General features: G+C 36.3%; 1 protein-coding gene across 3 annotated transcripts in view; it reads right to left on the bottom strand.

Moving 5' to 3' along the window:
* The window catches only part of AKT3 (AKT serine/threonine kinase 3), a 310,972-nt gene that overhangs the window by 81,061 nt on the left and 210,535 nt on the right, over positions 1-19,376 (bottom strand). For all 3 annotated transcript variants that reach the window (XM_078077906.1, XM_078077905.1, XM_078077907.1), the window contains 2 exons: positions 19,221-19,286; positions 17,824-17,892 (listed from right to left, as the gene is read on the bottom strand). In XM_078077906.1, the coding sequence (XP_077934032.1) occupies positions 17,824-17,892; positions 19,221-19,286 (135 nt within the window). The remainder of the gene's footprint in view (positions 1-17,823; positions 17,893-19,220; positions 19,287-19,376) is intronic.

Here is a 19,376-nt window from a genome sequence, read left to right as displayed (position 1 = left end):
TTTGCTCAGATCTTTATTATTTCTCTTCTCCTGCTGGGTTTAGGCTTTATTTGTTGTTTTTTCTCCAGCTCCTTTAGGTGTAGGGTTAGGTTGTGTATGAAACCTTTCTTGTTTCTTGAGAAAGGCTTGGATTGCTATATACTTTCCTCTTAGGACTGCCTTTGCTGCATCCCAAAGATTTTGAACAGTTGTGTTTTCATTTTCATTGGTTTCCAAGAATTTTTTAAATTCTTCTTTAATTTCCTGGTTGACCCATTCATTCTGTAGTAGGATGCTCTTTAGCCTCCATGTATTTGAATTCTTTCCGACTTTCCTCTTGTGATTGAGTTCTAGTTTCAAAGCACTGTGGTCTGAAAATATGCAGGGAATAATCCCAATCTTTTGGAACCAGTGGAGACCTGATTTGTGACCTAGGATGTGATCTATTCTGGAGAATGTTCCATGGGCACTAGAGAAGAATGTGCATTCTGTTGCTTTGGGATGGAATGTTCTGAATATATCTGTGAAGTCCATTTGGTCCAGTGTGTCATTTAAAGTCTTTGTTTCCTTATTGATCTTTTGCTTAGATGATCTGTCCATGTCAGTGGGGGGGGGGGGTGTTAAAATCCCCCACTATTATTGTATTGTTGTTGATGTGTTTCTTTGCTTTTGTTATTAACTGGCTTATATAATTGGCTGCTCCCATGTTAGGGGCATAGATATTTACAATTGTTAGATCTTCTTATTGGATAGACCCTTTAAGTATGATATAGTGTCCTTCTCATCTCTTATTATAGTTTTTGGTTTAAAATCTAATTTGTCTGATATAAGGATTGCCACCCCCAACTTTCTTGGTGTCCATTAGCATGGTAAATGCTTTTCCACCCCCTCACTTTCAATCTGGAGGTGTCTTTTCGGTCTAAAATGAGTCTCTTGCAGACAGCATATTGATGGGTCTTGTTTTTTTATCCAATCTGATACCCTGTGTCTTTTGATTGGGGCATTTAGCCCATTTACATTCAGGGTAACTATTGAAAAATGGGAATTTAGTGCCATTGTATTGCCTGTAAGGTGACTGTTACTGTATATTGTCTGTGTTCCTTTCTGGTCTATGTTACTTTTAGGCTCTCTCTTTGCTTAGAGGACCCCTTTCAATATTTCTTGTAGGGCTGGTTTTATGTTTGCAAATTCCTTTAGTTTTATTTGTCCTATAAGCTTTTTATCTCTCCTTCTATTTTCAATGACAGCCTAGCTGGATATAGTATGCTTGGAGGCATGTTTTTCTCATTTAGTGCTCTGAATATATCATGCCAGTCCTTTCTGGCCTGCCAGGTCTCTGTGGATAGGTCTGTTGCCAATCTAATGTTTCTACCATTGTAGGTTACATATCTCTTGTCCTGAGCTGCTTTCAGGATTTTCTCTTTGTCTCTGAGACTCGTAAGTTTTACTATTAGATGTCAGGGTGTTGACCTATCTTTATTGATTTTTGAGGGGGGTTCTCTGTGCCTCCTGGATTTTGATGCCTGTTTCCTTCCTCAAATTAGGGAAGTTCTCTGCTATAATTTCCTCCAATATACCTTCTGCCCCTCTCTCTCTTTTTTCTTCTTCTGGGATCCCAATTATTCTAATATTGTTTTGTCTTATGGTATCACTTATCTCACGAATTCCGCCCTCGTGATCCAGTAGTTGTGTATTTCTTTTTCTCAGCATCTTTATTTTCCATCATTTGGTCTTCTATATCACTAATTCTCTCTTCTGCCTCATTTATCCTAGCAGTTAGAGGCTCCATTTTTGATTGCACCTTAAGTCTTTTTGATTTTGACTTGGTTAGATTTTAGTTCTTTTATTTCTCCAGAAAGGGTTTCTCTAATATCTTCCATGCTTTTTTCAAGCCCAGCTAGTATCTTTAAAATCGTCATTCTGAACTCTAGTTCCGACATCTTACTAATGTCTGTATTGATTAGGTCCCTGGCAGTGAGTACTGCCTGTTGTTCTTTTTTTTGTGGTGATTTTTTCCATCTTGTCCTTTTGTCCAGAGGAGAATAGATGAATGAGAGAACAAAATGCTAACAGGGTAACAACAATCCCAGAAAAATATACACTAAACAAATCAGAAGAGACCTGAAACCGGGGGAAAAGAAAGGGAAAGAAAGAAAAAAGGAAAAAAAAAAAAAGAAAAAGATAAAAAATAAAAAAAGAATATGATCAAATATGATCAGGCTGGTGCATAGATCAGTGCCACACACTAGATTTTGGGCGTATTTTGGTCTGTAGAAGAAAGTGCCTCCCAAAATTCTAAAAAAAGAAAAACATATGTACAAAAATAAAGGTAAATATGATGAAGGGATGGAATATGACTGTACAGATGAAATTATAAAAGATTTTATAAAAAGAATTGATAAGAAGTTGGTTGAAAAAAAGAAAGAAGAGGAATTAAAAAAAAAAAAAAAAGGAGAGAATGTAATCAGGCAGGAGACTAGAACAAAACCATACACTAGAGATTTACGGTATATTATGGTCTGTTAGAAGAAACTGTATCCCAAAATTTTAAAGAGAGAACAACTTATATATACATATATACACCATAAATAAAGTTAACTACTATGAAGAGATAGAATATGACTCTAAAGATGAAAAATAAAAGAGATTTTTTTTAAAAGGGATTGATAAAATGTTGGTTGAAAAAGGGAAAAAGAAAAATTAAAAAAAAAGAAAAATTAAAAAAAGAAAATTAAAAAAATTAACTTTGAAAGACTAAAGAATCATGGGGAAAAAAGCCACGAATTCTATGTGCAGTATTCCCCTAGCACTGGAGTTCTGCCATTCTCATTGATCAGTAAACTTGGTCTTGGCTGGATGGTCCTGCTGATCTTTTGGGGGAGGGGCCTGTTGCTGTGGTTCCCAGAGGTTTTTGCCGGAGACACAATTGCCCCGCCCTTGCTGGGGGCCAGGCTGAGTAATCTGCTCATGTTTGCTCTCCGGAGCTTTTGTTCCCTGCAAGCTTTCCGCACAGCTTTGGAGGATGAGAGTGAAAATGGTGGCCTCCAATCTCCACCCTGGAGTACCTGAGAACTCAGGGCCCACTCCTCAGTGAGCCCCCAGAGAAAAGCAGTCAATCACTCCCGTCTCCCTGTCTCCGACTGCACTCCATGCTCACCTGGCCTGTGACCGAGGGTTTCTATTTCTGGCACCCGACCCCGTGTTGAGTCTCCAAACCCATCCAATCCCTGCGGTGCGCTCCTGCGCCGCTCTTCCTGGGGGAGGAAGGAGAGTCTCCCTGGATCTGCCACTTGTTGGGTCCCTGCTGGAAGAGCAGTGGCCCAACTGTGCTGCGGATCACGGTTTATGGCAACCCCGAGCTAAGAGCCCGCTCCTCGGCTCCGTCTCTGCAGCCGGCTTCCCTGCTCCGATACCTGGGAGCTCTGCCGCACTCAGGCACCCCCGGTCCTTCTGTGACCCTGAGGGTCCCGAGACCACACTGTCCCAGCGAGGGTTCCACCCCCTGCTTAGCCACTGGAGCGACATCCCTCAGTGGAGCAAACTTCTAAAAGTTCTGATTTCGTGTTCCGCTCTCTATCACTTGCCAGTAGTGGCTGATGGAGGCTCCCTCCCCTGCTGTCTATCTTCCCGAATATCGCCTTGGATTCACTTCTCCGCACGTCCTACCTTCCAGAAAGTGGTCGCTTTCTGTTCAGAGAGTTGTTGCCATTTTCTTCGATCTGCTGTTGAGTTCATAGGTGTTCAGAATGGTTTGATCCTTATATAGCTGAATTTCTGGGACCAGACGAAATTTAGGTCTCCTACTCCTCCACCATCTTGCTTCTCCTAGTTTTTTCATTTTCTTTGAGTAAATATCCAGAAGTGGAATTTGCTGGATCATATGATAGTTCTATTTTTAATTTTTTGAGAAACTTCCATGCTGTTCTCCATGGTGGCTGCACCAGTTTGAATTCCCACCAATAGTGCACAAAGGTTCCCTTCTCTCGACATCGTTGTCAACACTTGTGATTTTTTGTTTTTGTTAACAGCCAATCCAATGGGTGTGAGGTGATACCCCATCATCATTGTGAGTTGCATTTTCTGATGATGAGTGATGTTGAACATCTTTTCATGTGTCTGATGGCTATTTGTATGTCTTCTTTGGAAAAATGTTTATTCAAGTCCTTTGCTCATCTTTAATAGAGTTTTTTAATACTAAATTGCATAGGTTTTTGATATATTTTGGATATTAACCCCTGATCAGATGTATTATTTACAAATATCTTCTTCCATTCAATAGGTTGCTTTTTCATTTTGTTGATGGTTTCCTTCACTGTGCAAGTTTAGTCTTTAATGCAACAAACTTTTCAAAAAACAAAAAAATCTGGACATAAAAAATTTCCTAAGAATTATCACTGTAATCTAAGATTTTAATCTCAATTTTTTTCCTGCAAATACCACTTTTAAAACTTTCAGTCATTCCTTCGTAACAGTAAAAAAAAAAAAAAAAGGTTAACCAGAGAGTAACAAAATATGCTCATTTTCAATGATGACATTCATTATCATAATATCCACTGAGCTTGAAACCTGAATATCCTGAAGACAACTAATTCCTTAAGCAACAAGACATGTCAGTCTGCACTATGTGCAGATCAACACATCCCTTGGATTTGCAAAAACACTTAATATTAAAAGAATGGCTCTGGCTCACCCACAGAGAAATGAATCAATGACAGTGTCTTAGTCTGTTTAGGCTGCTATAACAAAACATCCAAGATTGGGGGTGGCTTATAAACAATAGAACTTTACTTCGTATAGTTCTGGGAAGTCCAAGATCAAGGCACTGGCAGACTGGGTGTCAGGTGAGAACTTCCTCCTCAGTTCACCAATGGCTGTCTTTTTGCTGTATCCCCATGTGGTGGAAGGATGAGCAAACTCTTTGGGGTCTCTTTTATAAGGGGACTAATCCCTCCCACAAGGGCTCCACCCTCATGACTAATCACCTCCCAAAGACCTCCCCTCCTAGTACCATCACACTGGGGATTAGGTTTCAACACACAAGTTTTGTGGTGAGGGGAGCACAAATACTCAATCCATAGCAAATACTATACTACACAATTGGAATAGTATTAAATACCTTATGAAATAAATACCCAAATACTTAATTTTATAGGATCAAATGGAAGCATTCTTACATTTAACAGGCAATTCTTCATATAATTACCTCTCAGATAATGTCTATCGTTTTCACAAGCTAAGCTCATAGTTTGCATATATTCCACACAGAAAAATTAATGCAATCTATGTTGGCATTTAGTTTTTAAGGTTCTTTCAAAAACAATTGTGATACAAATATAAGTATAAAAATGCCATATTTTAATAATATAGTTCAATATATTATTTTTTTAAAGATTTTATTTATTCATTTGTCAGAGAAAGAGAGACAGAAAGCACAAGGAGGGGGAGGGGCAGTGGGAAGCAGACTCCCTGCTAAACAGGGAGCCTGATGCAGGACTCAATTCCCAGGACCCCAAGATCATGACCTGAGCCGAAGGCAGACGCTTAACTGACTGAGCCACCCAGGCATTCCCAATATATATTTCTTGAAATACAAATTAAACCTTTAGGATACCACAGAAGAACTGACAAGGATCTAAGGTCAGAGTTGCTAGACCCTGAAACTGTGTTAGCTACAAATTATCAGCTAAATGCCTCAAGCCCTATTCGTCTACTTCCTGGCCTCTTCCTACAAGTCTGAAAATGCAAAAAGAATTCTAGACCACCAATTTGAATGAGTAGCCTGTAAACTGGCAATTTTTAAAAAAGTGATGCAATACAAGCTAAGAAAATTTTCTGGCATTAGAAGTGGCCTACTGAAAATACTTAATAATATGAAAAGACAAAAAATAGCTTCCTTTAAAAAATCATTTTAAATTCCCAATCCATTATTATAATCAAAATAATTTATATTAAAATATTTTATTAAAACTATATTATCAAGATTAAAGAAGAGACTGCTCAGGTCTACCACATTAAGTATTAACTGATTCTTCATTTGGAAAATAAAATATACTTTTAAAAAGGTAAAAGTTCTCAAGGTAATTGCTTTAAAATAGTTACATTTATTAGGATATACGTGAAATACCTGGGCTATTTGTGAAATATAGCCAATACCAATACAATAAAAATAATAAATATTACCATTTTGGGGCATTAAGAGCGGTACATTCTAACTAGAATCATAAAAGCTACATGTTATCTCCATATTACAGATGATTAAATATAATAAATGATTAAATATAAGTGATTATTCCCATTACTATCACAATAGGCACTATTTTTTAAAAAGATTTATTGGGAGAGAGAGCGAGTGCGGGGGGTGGTTGGAGTGGGGGGAGGAAGGGCAGAGGAAGCGAATCCTAAACAGACTCCCCTCTGAGTGCAGAGCCCCACACGGGGCTCCACTCCACGACCCTGAGATCATGACCTGAGCTTAAACTGAAAGTCGGACACTTAACTGACTGAGCCACCCAGGTGCCCCACAATAGGCACTATTTTTGAGTACTGCTACTTGTTGGGCATTGTACCCCAAGTGATTTACATGAATTATCCTCAAAACACCCTTATAAAATAGATAGAATTATCATCTGCATCATAGAAATGAGAAAACTAAGGCTTAGAGATGTTATAAAATTTGCCTAGCATCACACAGTTATTAAGTGGTAAAGATTCAAACTTAGGTTGTCTATCTCTAAGACATATCATCTATTTATTACACTAAAACTACAGTTTCTATTAATTTGAGACAATAAATGTATAAATTATTCCATTAAGAAGAAGCTTCTTAAGTCTCCTTCATAATAGCATAATATGAACTGCATAAGAGAAAGGACTTATTAGAGAACACAGCTTCTCAAAGTGTAGAACAAGAATATGAATGCAACACATCTTTGTTGAAAGATCAGTGCACCTAGAGCTGGGAGCTTCATACAGTCTCATTTTCAAGAAGCTGCTCTCACCACAGCCTCTGTGCATGCAGCTCCTTCCCCAGAACCCGCTTCCCCATACTTTTTGCTACCAAGTCTCAATCTAAATGCTACTTCCTCAAACAGGTAACTCAATTTAGAGTAAGTACGTTCTCCATTATTCTCTCTCATACCATAGCATTCTGTTCATTGTTATTATAATATTTATTGGGTTTATTTTCTAATATGACTGTTTTATTCACCCCAGTGCACCCTAAGACCAGAACACAATAAGCACTCAATAAACATTTCTGAATGATAAACCTTATTTGGAAAATATACATCTTAAAATAGTCCATTGGCCAAAAAAGATAGGACATGAGAAATTAGTAAATTTGGGAAAAGAATAGATATAAAAAAATGTGAAAACATATATAATATTAAAAATATGCTATAAATATTCATATGTAAATACAACATAAAATTGGTTTCTACAGGTTAGTTTATATATTAAATACTTATATTAGGAAAAAAAGGTTTAAATAAATGCTTTAAGTTTCCACATTATGAAACAGGGTAAGAAAAGCAAATTAAACCCAAAGTAGCCAGAAGGAAGGAAATAATAAAGATAAGAGCAAAAATCAATGAAATAGACAACCCCAAAATAATAGAAGAAAATCAGTAGAACCTAAAGCTGAAAATATCCATAAAAATTATTAACCTTTAGGAAGAATGATCAGAAATAAAAAGAGAGAAGACACAAATTGCAATATTAAAAGAGAGACGTTAACTACTGCTCCCTACAGACACTAATGCAATAACAAGAGAACGTTATTAACAATATTAAGCAAATACACTTAAAAATTTAGATGAAATGAACAAATTCTTAGAAACACACAAACTACCAAAGTTTACTAAAAAAAAATGCATGAAAATATATATATTTTTTTATTAACTATGAATTGAAAAACTATATATAAATATATAAATATATATATTTTTTCAATTCATTGTTAAAAACCTTCCTACAAAGAAAACTCTTGGTCCAAAAATTTCACTGATGAAATCTACAAGAAAACAGAAGAGGAAGCAATGCTTCCCAACTCATTTCAAGAGGTCAACATTATCTTGAATCCAAACCCAGAGACATTACTTGAGGTTGGGAAGAGGAGGGACCTAAAGAATATTACGAAGGAACAAATATTTAAAATTCTTAACAAAATTTTAGCAAACTGGATCCAACAACACATCAAGAGGATACTACCTCATAACCAAGTTGGGTTTATCTAAGAAAGGCAAAATTGGTTTAACATTAAAAAATCAAATAACAAAATTCAAGGTATTAGCAGAATAAAGAAGAAACAAAAATGCATGAGATTAGAAAGAAGTAAAACTGTGTCTGTTCTCACATGATATGATCATCTACCAGAGAATCTCAACATACTTACAAAAAAATTTTTTAGCAAGAATGTAAGATTCAAGGGTAATAAGTATCAGTTGCATTTCTATATATTATCAACCAACAATTCAAATTTGGAAGACCAAGCACTTACAATAACATCAAAAACAAAACAGTTCAGGATAAATTTAACAAAAAATGTTCAAGACCTGTACACTAAAAACTATATAATATTGTTGAAAAAATTAAAGAAAATCTAAATAATCAGAAAGCTATACCATGTTCATGGATCAGAATGCAATATTGTTAATATGTCAACTCTCTAAATTGATCAACAAATTTAATATAAGCCCAGTTAAAGTGCAGGAGACCTTTATGTAGAAATCAACAAGCTTATTCTATAATTTATATGGAAATGTTAAGGAAATAAAGTTGTCAAAGCAATATTTTTAAAAGAAAAGCAAAAGTAGAAGACCCAAACTGCCCAATTTTAACACTTACAGTGTGGCAGGCATAAGAATGAATAGATAGAGATTAATGCAACAAAAGAGAGGGTCCAGATATCAACCCCATGTATATGGTCAATTCATTTTTGACAAAGGTGTCAGGGTAATTTAATGGGAAACAGATTATATTCTCAAAAATATGCTGGAACAATTAGATATCCAAATGCAAAAAAAAAAAAAAAAGAATGCTGACTGTTATATACCACCATATACAAAAATTAACTTGCAATGGATCATAGACCTAAATGTAAGTGCTAAAACTATTCACCCCTTTAGAAGAAAACATGGGAGAAAAAATCTTAAACTTGGGTGAGGAAAAGATGTTTTAAATTAAATACCAAATGCAAAAACCACACACACACAAAACCTGATGAAATGTACTTCATCTACTTTAAAATAGTTGTCCTTCAAAAGACACTTTCAAGAAAGCCTATCAAAAGAAGATATCCAAATGGCAAATTAACACAGGAAGATGCTCAATATCATTAGTTGTTCAGGAAGTTCAAATTAAAACTACAAAATACCATTACACACTCACCAAAATGGGTAAAATTTAAAGATTAACCATGCCAAGTGTGGTGATGATGTTAAATAACATCCTAGAAATGTAAAATTCTATTTGGCAGTTTCTTATGAAGTTGAACATACCAAATGACACAGAAATTGCATTCCTAGATATCTAGGCAAGATAACTGAAAATGTATGTCCATACAAAGTTTTGTACTGGAATATTCACAAGTTTTTTTCATAATAGCCCAAACTGCAAAGAACCCAAATGCCTATCTACTAGTGATTGTATAAGCCTATTATGATGCTACCATGTAATGGGAGTAAATCCATAAAAAGAAACAAGCTACTGATATATGCAACAGTTCTGATGAGTTTTTAAAGTAATAAGCAAAGTGAAAGATGCAGAACACAAATGACTAGATACTGTGTTTGGAGATTATACTTGGAGCGATTATACTTTTTAATATTTAGGTATCGTGTTGCGATGCCTTTTGTTTTTTCTTCAAGGTGTCCAATTGTACATATATTGTGTCTTTGGTTTTCACTCTTTCCATATGCTCACTCTGAGTAATCCAACCTTTTTGTGAGAAGTTTAATTACCCTAAAAATGTGGTGCTGTGCCATAACCACACAGAGGAGAAGAATCGTGGAAATAGGCAAAGCCTGGCCAGCTCCTACAGTTCCAGTCACCTCATCTGAGATTCTAGGTATGAAAGTAAGCCTCTTAGATATTGAGGCTAGTCAAGGCTTTGAATTATTACCTTAGATGCAGTGATATATTGGCTTAATGATTTATCTTAGAAAACTAGCCTTGAAATATTATAAAAGTATACTAAAATACAGTATATACTAAAGTATATACTAAAAATCTTCCCAAACTTATTTTGCCTTCAACTTTATGTGCTAAAGTGAATATTATAATGCATCTTTCTTGGCTTGGGAATTTTTGAAAAAGCTTTGGATGAAAGCAATAGAATTCTGATAATAACCTACATAATATATTAATAACTACAACAATTAGCAAAGAAATTAACTTGTCAGACTCCTGAACAATAAAGATATTTATATACATATAAATTTAGTAAAATTTTCAAAATCATCACTATGAATATAAAATGATACTTTTAATTTAAAAATCACCCAAATCACACCTCCATAAATTAGTGAGTAGAACAAGAGAGCTGACTCTCGGGACTTCTGCCTCATGTGAATTTAAAATGAGATGATTCTGGTTCACTGAAGACAAAAATGCCAGCCAAATAATGAAAATCTGAAATAAGTATGAGAGGATCTCAAGACTGGCATGAAACTCAAAGTCATATGCAAAAAATAAAGTGAATTTTATCAAGGTAATTAATATAGTGTACAATGAGCTAAGTATAGACAAGAATAGTGAATAAGTGAGTGTTAGTTCACCCATATCCACATAAATAGAGGAATGTGAAGAATTTATCAGATGAATAAACATTTCTACACAGTGACTTCCCTTTATCCTCTAATGGGTATCTTAACTTCCAATTTCAGCTTGAAGAGAGGTTTACAGAGGTCCAGAAAGAAATACGGCTGAGTGAGATTTTTGGGGTAGAATCCTAAGTAGAGGCATACAAGTTTTATTTTTTTATTATTATATTTTAAGAATTTTATTTTTAAGTCATCTCTACCCCCCAATGTGGGGCTCGAACTCACAACCCTAAGATCAAGAGTCGAACACTCCATTAACTGAGCCAGCGAGGCGTCCCCTAAGTAGAGGCATTCTAAACTGACCAGCACCATCTTAGTCAGTTTTCACTTTACTTTTTCTTTTTGTTCTCAGAATATTTTTCTCCTTATGTAAATTCAGTAATACCTAAGCTACAAAAAGAGGGTTGATTTGGATATGTTAGCAGCAGTGTCACTGGTTACATTACTAGAGTGCTTTTATAATTTGTTCTCCAGATGCCGAATGACTGTTTATCCAAGGCTGCCCTGAATTCACTTTCACAACTTTGAGCTCCAAACCCACCCCTGTACGTTCCATTCTATAGCCAAGGTTCATGCTTTGCATCAACCCAAGAAAAAGGAAGAATCCATGCACCTGCTTAGGAACTAGTCTTTGTCAAATCCAATGCACATTTTTCAATTGTTATCTTGCAGGATTTACTGTCCTCTGTTCTACTTAATACACCGTACTTAGCTTCGTAGGCTTCTCTTGCCTGGCTCCTTCTGCCCAGGATGCTCCTTAGGCTTCTCTCATCACCAACACGTCTACTGTTGGTGTCTCCAGGTGCCATTCTTGGTCACTAATGTTCTAACTTTACATACTTCTCTCACCCTCGACCTTTCTTCCCTTCTTTGGTTTTAGCCCTGCTGATGAAGCCTATTTGTATCTCTGACCTAATTCTACTTCCCTGTAAGCCTCACTAGGTACCTCAAATATAAGATGATCACACCAGAACTTATTCCTCATCCTGTGTTTCCTGACTTTTTGAACAGCCTATCCATGCAGTTCTCCCCAAGCAGCAAACAGGAAACTGTGACTTTTTTTCTTTCCATTTAGTCATTAAATCCTGGAACTACTAGGGGCACCTGGGTGGCTCAGTTGGTTAAGCGGTCTGACTCCTGGTTTCAGTTCAGGTCATGATCTCATGGGTTGTGGGATCAAGCCCCAGGTCAGGCTCCGCACTCAGCACAGAGTCTGCTTGGGATTCTCTCTGTCCCTCTTCCTGTGCCCCTCCCCCTGCACCTGCTCTCTGTTTTTTCTCTCTAAAATAAATAAATAAATCTTTAAAAGTCAATCAATCAATCCTGGAAATTCTACCTAAACATGATTAGAATTTTATTCCTTCTAATATTACCTCAATTAATGACCCTATCAGTTTATGACTAAATTAGTAAAAACCTAAATGCAGTATCCTCTCAAGTAGTTTCCCTGTTTCCAGTTCTGTCTTCAATCCAAGCTTGCTATTGCTACAACATATTCTTTCTGAAACATTTCCTTACAGAAATCCTTCCATGATGTTCCATTGTCTTCAGAATAAAATCTAAATTGGTTGGGAGAGAAAATCTGTCCTAATATGATGCTGACTACTTGCTCAGACTCTTTTGGCTTTTCTCTGCAGGACTTTATGCATCACCCCATACACTGTGTTATATCTGGGCAGGTGGGGGAGAACTGGCATATTCCTGTACATTCTACATATTTTATTTCCTCTGTATAGGAATGTTCTCCTTCTCATTCTCAGTGATCGAAGTTATAGTTAAACTAAAGTCTCAGCTTAGCAACCACTTGAGGAAGTGTTTCATTTCCTACCCTGACATTCTCCCCCCTTCTCTTCTCTCTTCCTTCTGGATTGATTCAAGTGCCCATTCTCTGTATCCCACATCAACCAGTGTTTTATAGCAATAATGATACTATAAAGTATATGCATATTCTCTTCTCCATAACCCCAACTACATAGTCATCTTTTAAAAGAAAGTACCATGTTTTCCTTATTTCTGTATCTGCTGAGATCCAGTCGATAGTAGTTGCTCATTAAATATTTAATAGGCAAGTGGACTATAATGGGATAGGTTCTAAAGTTCAAACATAAATTATGAAGTATAATCAAAACCATTCTTGGGCGCCTGGGTGGCTCAGTCGTTAAGCGTCTGCCTTCGGCTCAGGTCATGATCCCAGGGTCCTGGGATCGAGTCCCGCATCGGGCTCCCTGCTCGGCGGGAAGCCTGCTTCTCCCTCTCCCACTCCCCCTGCTTGTGTTCCTGCTCTCGCTGTCTCTCTCTCTGTCAAATAAATAAATAAAATCTTTAAAAAAAAAAAAAAAAAAAACCATTCTTGCAAATTCCTAAGGAAGGTACCACACTGCAGACCCAACATACTGTCTCAGTATAGTTAAGCCCAGCAGTTCTTCCTCCAACACTGAAATACTGCAGTTTCTTAAATGAACATCTGTAGTTACAAGGCACTTAATGACAATGATTTATGAAAACTATGTATTTTTAAGCACCAGAGCTTATATCCCATGAAACTCTATGGATGCCAAGTAGAAACTGACATGGCATAAAAGAATAGCAAATTTATTTCTCATCTTACGGTGACTCTGTGAACACACTTATCAAGAAAAATGGCAGAATCACCATATCCTTCCTTCCTTCCTTCCTATCTATCTCTATGCTATCTCTTTCTGACCCCATTTCTTGAATTCATGTAGTTAACCGCAATTATGATGTGATCCCCATTGTACTGATATGCCTATAAGCAGCCACTGTTGATTTCTTACACCAATATCCTCTCACAATCCACTTCCATCAAGATATATTTAGTGCTTTAAGCAATACAGGCAAACATAGGGATAGTAATAAGCATGGCTGTGAGCATGCTAAATTCCTGTGCTATCTATTAGGCTGAAATAAGTTCATACATTCACAAAAATGTGAAGGTCAGAAAAAGAATGTCTCAACTGCTGTATTTATACTGCACAATAAAACATTCCAGAACACAGGCTAAAAGGATGCTATTGCTAATTAAAAATCAAGACAACAAGTATGAATTAAGTAAAAATTGGGCTACTTATAATTACTTCAATAGGCCCACTAAAGAAGCTCATCTTGAGGCACAGGTTGGATATAAAGAGATTTGAGGATGCTGCCCTTTGGGTGAGCACTGTTTACCAGAGTTACCTTTCTTTCTTTTAAAAAGATTTTTTATTTATTTGAGAGAGAAAGTGAGTGGGGGAGGAGCAGAGGGAGAAGGACAAGGAGACTCTGTGATGAATGCAGAGCCCAACACAGAGCTCGAACCCACAACGCTGAGATCATGACCTGAGCCAAAATCAAGAGTTGGAAGCTTAATTGACTCAGCCACCCAGGAGCCCCCAGAGCTTCCTGTTCAACAGGCTGGTCTCTTAGATGCCACCCAGAGGTTCCTAGTAGGGTAACGCCCCCTATGCATCTGTGAGTGCTGGTACGGACTGCCTGGGTGAGTTTATAGCTTTTCTTACTTTACCTCTATTTCAACCTAGTGCCAAACATAAGTACCATGTTTAATATTTTTTCTACAGCAATGGAGTTTTCTACATTTCTAGGAAGCATCCCTGGGCAGAATAAATGTCATGGTGAACCTAAAGCAAAACCAAAATTAAGTAAGTCACGATAAAGATATATTGAACATAGATTTCCTTTGCAGAAATGATAAATTTAAGAATAGAAATAATCACATCAAGTTCCAAGAACTACATAACTATTTGTATTTACAAAGTACATTCAAAAGTGCATCTAAAATGTATTTAAAAATATGTGATAACTTTAAAGAGAGAAAAATTGGGAAATTATATATACAAAACTTTCATTTTTACTAAAATTGCATAAATATAATCAAAATTTACTTATATATATATATATATACACAGAAATGCTGTAATTACTATCCACGCACATGAAAATTATATACCACATACAGAATCAGTTCACCTGCCGCAATCTATGAAATTATTTAGTCTTTATCTATAACACATTCTCGAAACAGAAATTCTGAAAAAAAGAGAGAAATAATGTAGGAGTTTCGGTGCTAAAGAAAACCATCTGGCTAGTCTGAAAATCTGTTTTTGTGTGTAAAATTGTTTCAACAATCATCAATTAATTAATCTCAGAAGTACTCTAGGTTTAGAATGACAGTGTGGGTGCAGCCCCCCGCCCCAGGAGGCTCCAAAGTTTCCCTCACCACACCACACAGAACCCTCTTCCCTCCCGCGAAGTGCCATGGTTCTTCATCTGTAGTTCCGAAACAAGCGATAATTATCACTTTACACCTAGCATGGGTATTGTACCTTATCTTCCCCACTTGACTATAAACTCTTTGAGGGTAAGATCTATGTTTGGTTCAGATTTTATGTCCCACAATACCTACCAGGGTGCCTTGCACAAAGCCTCAAAAAATACATATTTTATAACTACACTCAAAGATACTCCCTTCTTGAAAAAAGATTTTCAAGTTTTGTCCCCAAAATAAACTATATAGTACATTACTTTCTATTTTTCTTCCTACTTCTCAGCAGTTTCCAGTTTAAAAAACCCTGTTGATCCGTGCTCCTGGAGAGAGTTTATTCAGCCATTCACTTAACTTATTCATTCAAACCACCCAATAAATATTTGTCAAGTTCCTACTTTGCCAGGTAGTGTGTAAGGTGCTGGGGGGGGGGGGGTTACACCAGCAAAAAAGCACTTAGGGAGCTAGAGTCTAGTAGGAAAGACATACAAATCAACAGGTAATTATAAAACAATATGAGAATTGTTATAATAGATGTAAAGACATGATACTCTGTAAGAGAGTATTTCTCTAATTTAAGAGTGCTTCTCCAAGTTTTTGTTTGTAATTTATCATTTTCCCGATATTATGGTCTTCCCTGGTCATCTATCTATCCGTCCGTCCGCCTAACTTCCTTCCTTCATTTTTTAAATACATAATATATATCTGTGGTACAAAATACAAAAACTGCTCAAGAATACATAATCGAGAAAGAAGTCTTCCTCCTACCTTGTCCCCAGCCACTCGGTTTATCTCCCCAAAGGTAGGCACCGATGCCCAGTCCATAAGCGCAGAAACGGTCAACGCACATACAGAGCCACGTATCATGTGCACATGGTCCTACTTTCTTTTAACCATGACAACTGTAGCATGCTTTAGACTCTCCACCTTGTTTCTTTCACTTCATAGTATCTTAGAAATTGCTCTCTGCCCTCATTCTTTTTAATGGATATAAAGTATACCACTGCATGGATACAGCATGGTTTATTTAAGCAGTCTCCTTAGCAAATGCTCATCTAAGGTTCTACAAATGCTGCCGTGAATATATTTACCCATATGTCATTCTGCGGTGGGTCTGTATGTCTGCAGGATAATTCCTGGAAGTGAAACTGCTGGCTCTGAGAATATGAGCACTTTTTACTTTGATAGATACTAACACAGAGGATTCACCAGTTTAATTTCCCACAAAACAGGAAATCCCCACCTTCATAATGTAAATTATAACCTTTACAGAAATGGCTCCCAAATCTATACCCACAGTTCTGACCCCTGACTTATTTTCTGTGATATCTCTGTGATATTTCCACGATCTTTCCACATACACATTTCCTTGGATCCTTAGGAAAACCCTTTTTGAAACCAAATTTATAGTCTTACCCTCGACACATTCTTTGTAAGTTCACTCTATTTGTTCTCCCTGATTCCAAACCAAAGCCACTTTTGATCCCTCTCTCTTTCTACCCATACCCGATTCAGTGGTCATAAAGGTGGACTGGTCCTGTGCAATTCCACAAAGTTCATCATCTTTGTATTTTCTCAGACAACCTCTGACTGCAATGCCTGGGCTATTCTCATCCAACTACTCAGGTTCTTTTTGCCCTGTGCTCACCCCGGTGATTCTGTTCACATGATCCCCTCTGCCTGAAGAATCTTCTCAAGTCAGTCCCCTGCTGAAATCTCAGTAAGCACTGAAGGACTACCCTTAATGCCAAATCACCCAGAAAGCATTTTCTATTTTTTTAATCTTTTTTTCATAAAGAATTTTCTAATAGGAATTTGTGAACATTTAGGTCCTTCACTATACATTCTAATTTATAATACACTTACAAGGTAAATTACAAATGTCCTCACAGAAAGATGATGTCTTAGCACATTCTGGTAAACCCACACTGCCTTGGCATTTAAAATGTGATTACCAAATGAATGGATGAATGTTTGCAATTCCTACAAGTGAGATAATTCTATAGGAGAAAATATTCTATAGAGGATATTTAATCCATTTATTTTGAAAAGCAAAACTACTTTAAGGTCTGTGAGATACAATCCTCTATTTAATAATTAAATTTATTTCAGAAAGCCCACAGTGTAAAATATTTCCAGTTAACTATTCTAGTAAATTAAAATTCTCTCTCACATTGATTTTGATCCAAAACAGGGAGGACAAAGGACAGGGGAACAAAGGAATAGGTGAGATGTACCACTACACTGATTGCATTTCTCTTCAAAGCTACAAGATCCTTTCAGAATCTCTCACATATAGTCAAGGTTACCCTAACTACTATGTAAAAGAAGAGGGAACTCAGCACGATGTGCCTACAGAGTATGGCTCAAGTAAGTTTAAAATGGGCTAAATAATCTTTTACCAGTTTCACAAACACTTGAAAAGAACTTTGCAAAGCACCATAAATCCTGTATTTCCGGCTTTCAAAATCACATGATTTCCAAAAGCATATTTGTGCTAAGATATTTTACATTTAAAAAATATAGGGAGAAAAAGAATATGATTATGCTTTCTAATATGTAAAAGCAGTCATAAGAAAAACAAGCGACCATTACGTTTCATTAGAAATGATTCAGCTCCCAACTACCCAAATCCTTGCCAGGAAGTAGACAACTGTAACATTATAACTTATATTTTCAGTAATTACAGAAAGGATGACAGGACTACCATGCATATTCAAGTGCTGGATTAACTTCTTGACTCACCTCTCCCCCATTTACATATTCCATCACAAAACACAAACGGTCTTTTGTCTGGAAGGAATATTTCAAGGACTTGAAATGAAAAAGAAAAAATGTTACATTATAATCCAGTATTCTTATAACGATACCAAAATAGAATACTTAGAAACAGTAAGCTTGAGGGATGAAATGAATCATTCTTGTCCTAAAGAGTCTACTTACTCCTTAAGAGTGTTGAAGAGTTTTGAAGAACATAAAACAAATTTTGTTTAGATCAGCATTGGCTACTGTTAGGGGAAAGGTTAAAATTAAAATTTTAAGTAAAAATACACTTAGTAATTGTGATGGGCACCTCTCAATCTATCATGCTGTCTATTTGAAACTGTATTAGTTAGTCCCCGAAGTTCCCATCTGCACGACCTTCAAGTGAGGAAGTCTCAGGAATACAGCTAGAGCAGTTATGTTCGGGCTTCTAATACAGTTTCAGCACTGCTTTTTGCACACTGGGTGGGTGCATAACATGACTGAATTCAACAGAGTTGGTTCATATAACTGTATAAGTTACAACGGTATCAGAACTTTAGAGCTATCTTATTACACTGGACAATATACACACAGTAACATAACAAAGTAAGTCTAGGTATCTGATTATTACCTCTGAAAACATTCCTACTTTACATAATCCTAAATCTTTGAAAGGTTCCCCCTTTGGAAAGTCTACCGGTTATTTGTTTTTTCTCTTTCTTTTCTACCTGTTATTTTTAATCTTAATACGCTTAGAACCAGGAACAAATTGTCTCTATTATAAGCAATCTAAGTACAAGACTATAAAAAAAATCAGTTTCTTTCAAAACAAGTAATATGCATGCAAGTCAAGAAAACATATCATGACTCAGCTTACCTTTAATTTAATGTATTCAGTATTCCTGGGTTTCTTAAAGTACTCTATACCTATGGGAGGTCTCAATTTCTATAAAAAATATTCAGTAAAGATTTTCTGCCTTTCATATCTGGAGACAATGCTGCTTGATCATTTAAATATTTATCAGAAGCCAATAAACAAAGGAAACACAAAACCCTCACATTTAATACTAAGAATTTCTTGTAAGTCTACCATTTTCTCAGTGGTCTCCGTATATTTGCTCTATGGTTTTTTGTTTTTGTTTCTGAAGGCAGTGAAATTCGTGAAGGAAAAAAAATCTCAAAAAAGGAATGGCTGTATAAGAGGAGGGAAGACAAATGCATGCATATTGTAAACTTAGGCCCTACGTTGCAATAAGGTCAAAGGAATAAGACTTAGTCTTTCCACAAAGAAGATGGCATACCTAAATAAATGTTACTTTTCATGGCTTAGTTGTTTCAATAAAACTCCCTTAAATTTAAAATGTTATGATTATCACATCTGCCCTTGAGTCACTTACTGTTAAAAAGGGGTGTCTGGTGTTCTTTAATACTCTGCTCTCAGTCAGAGTATGCGCCACTTCATCCTACAAAAGAAAAAGGGAAACCTTTAATATATGTACTAAGCAGTAGTAAAATCAAATTTTCATTCTTTCTCTAAGACCAGAAGAGGTTCT

The sequence above is a fragment of the Halichoerus grypus genome, chromosome 7 (assembly GCF_964656455.1).
Source record: "Halichoerus grypus chromosome 7, mHalGry1.hap1.1, whole genome shotgun sequence".
Taxonomy (NCBI): domain Eukaryota; kingdom Metazoa; phylum Chordata; class Mammalia; order Carnivora; family Phocidae; genus Halichoerus; species Halichoerus grypus.
This window is presented reverse-complemented; position numbering and strand designations above follow the sequence as displayed.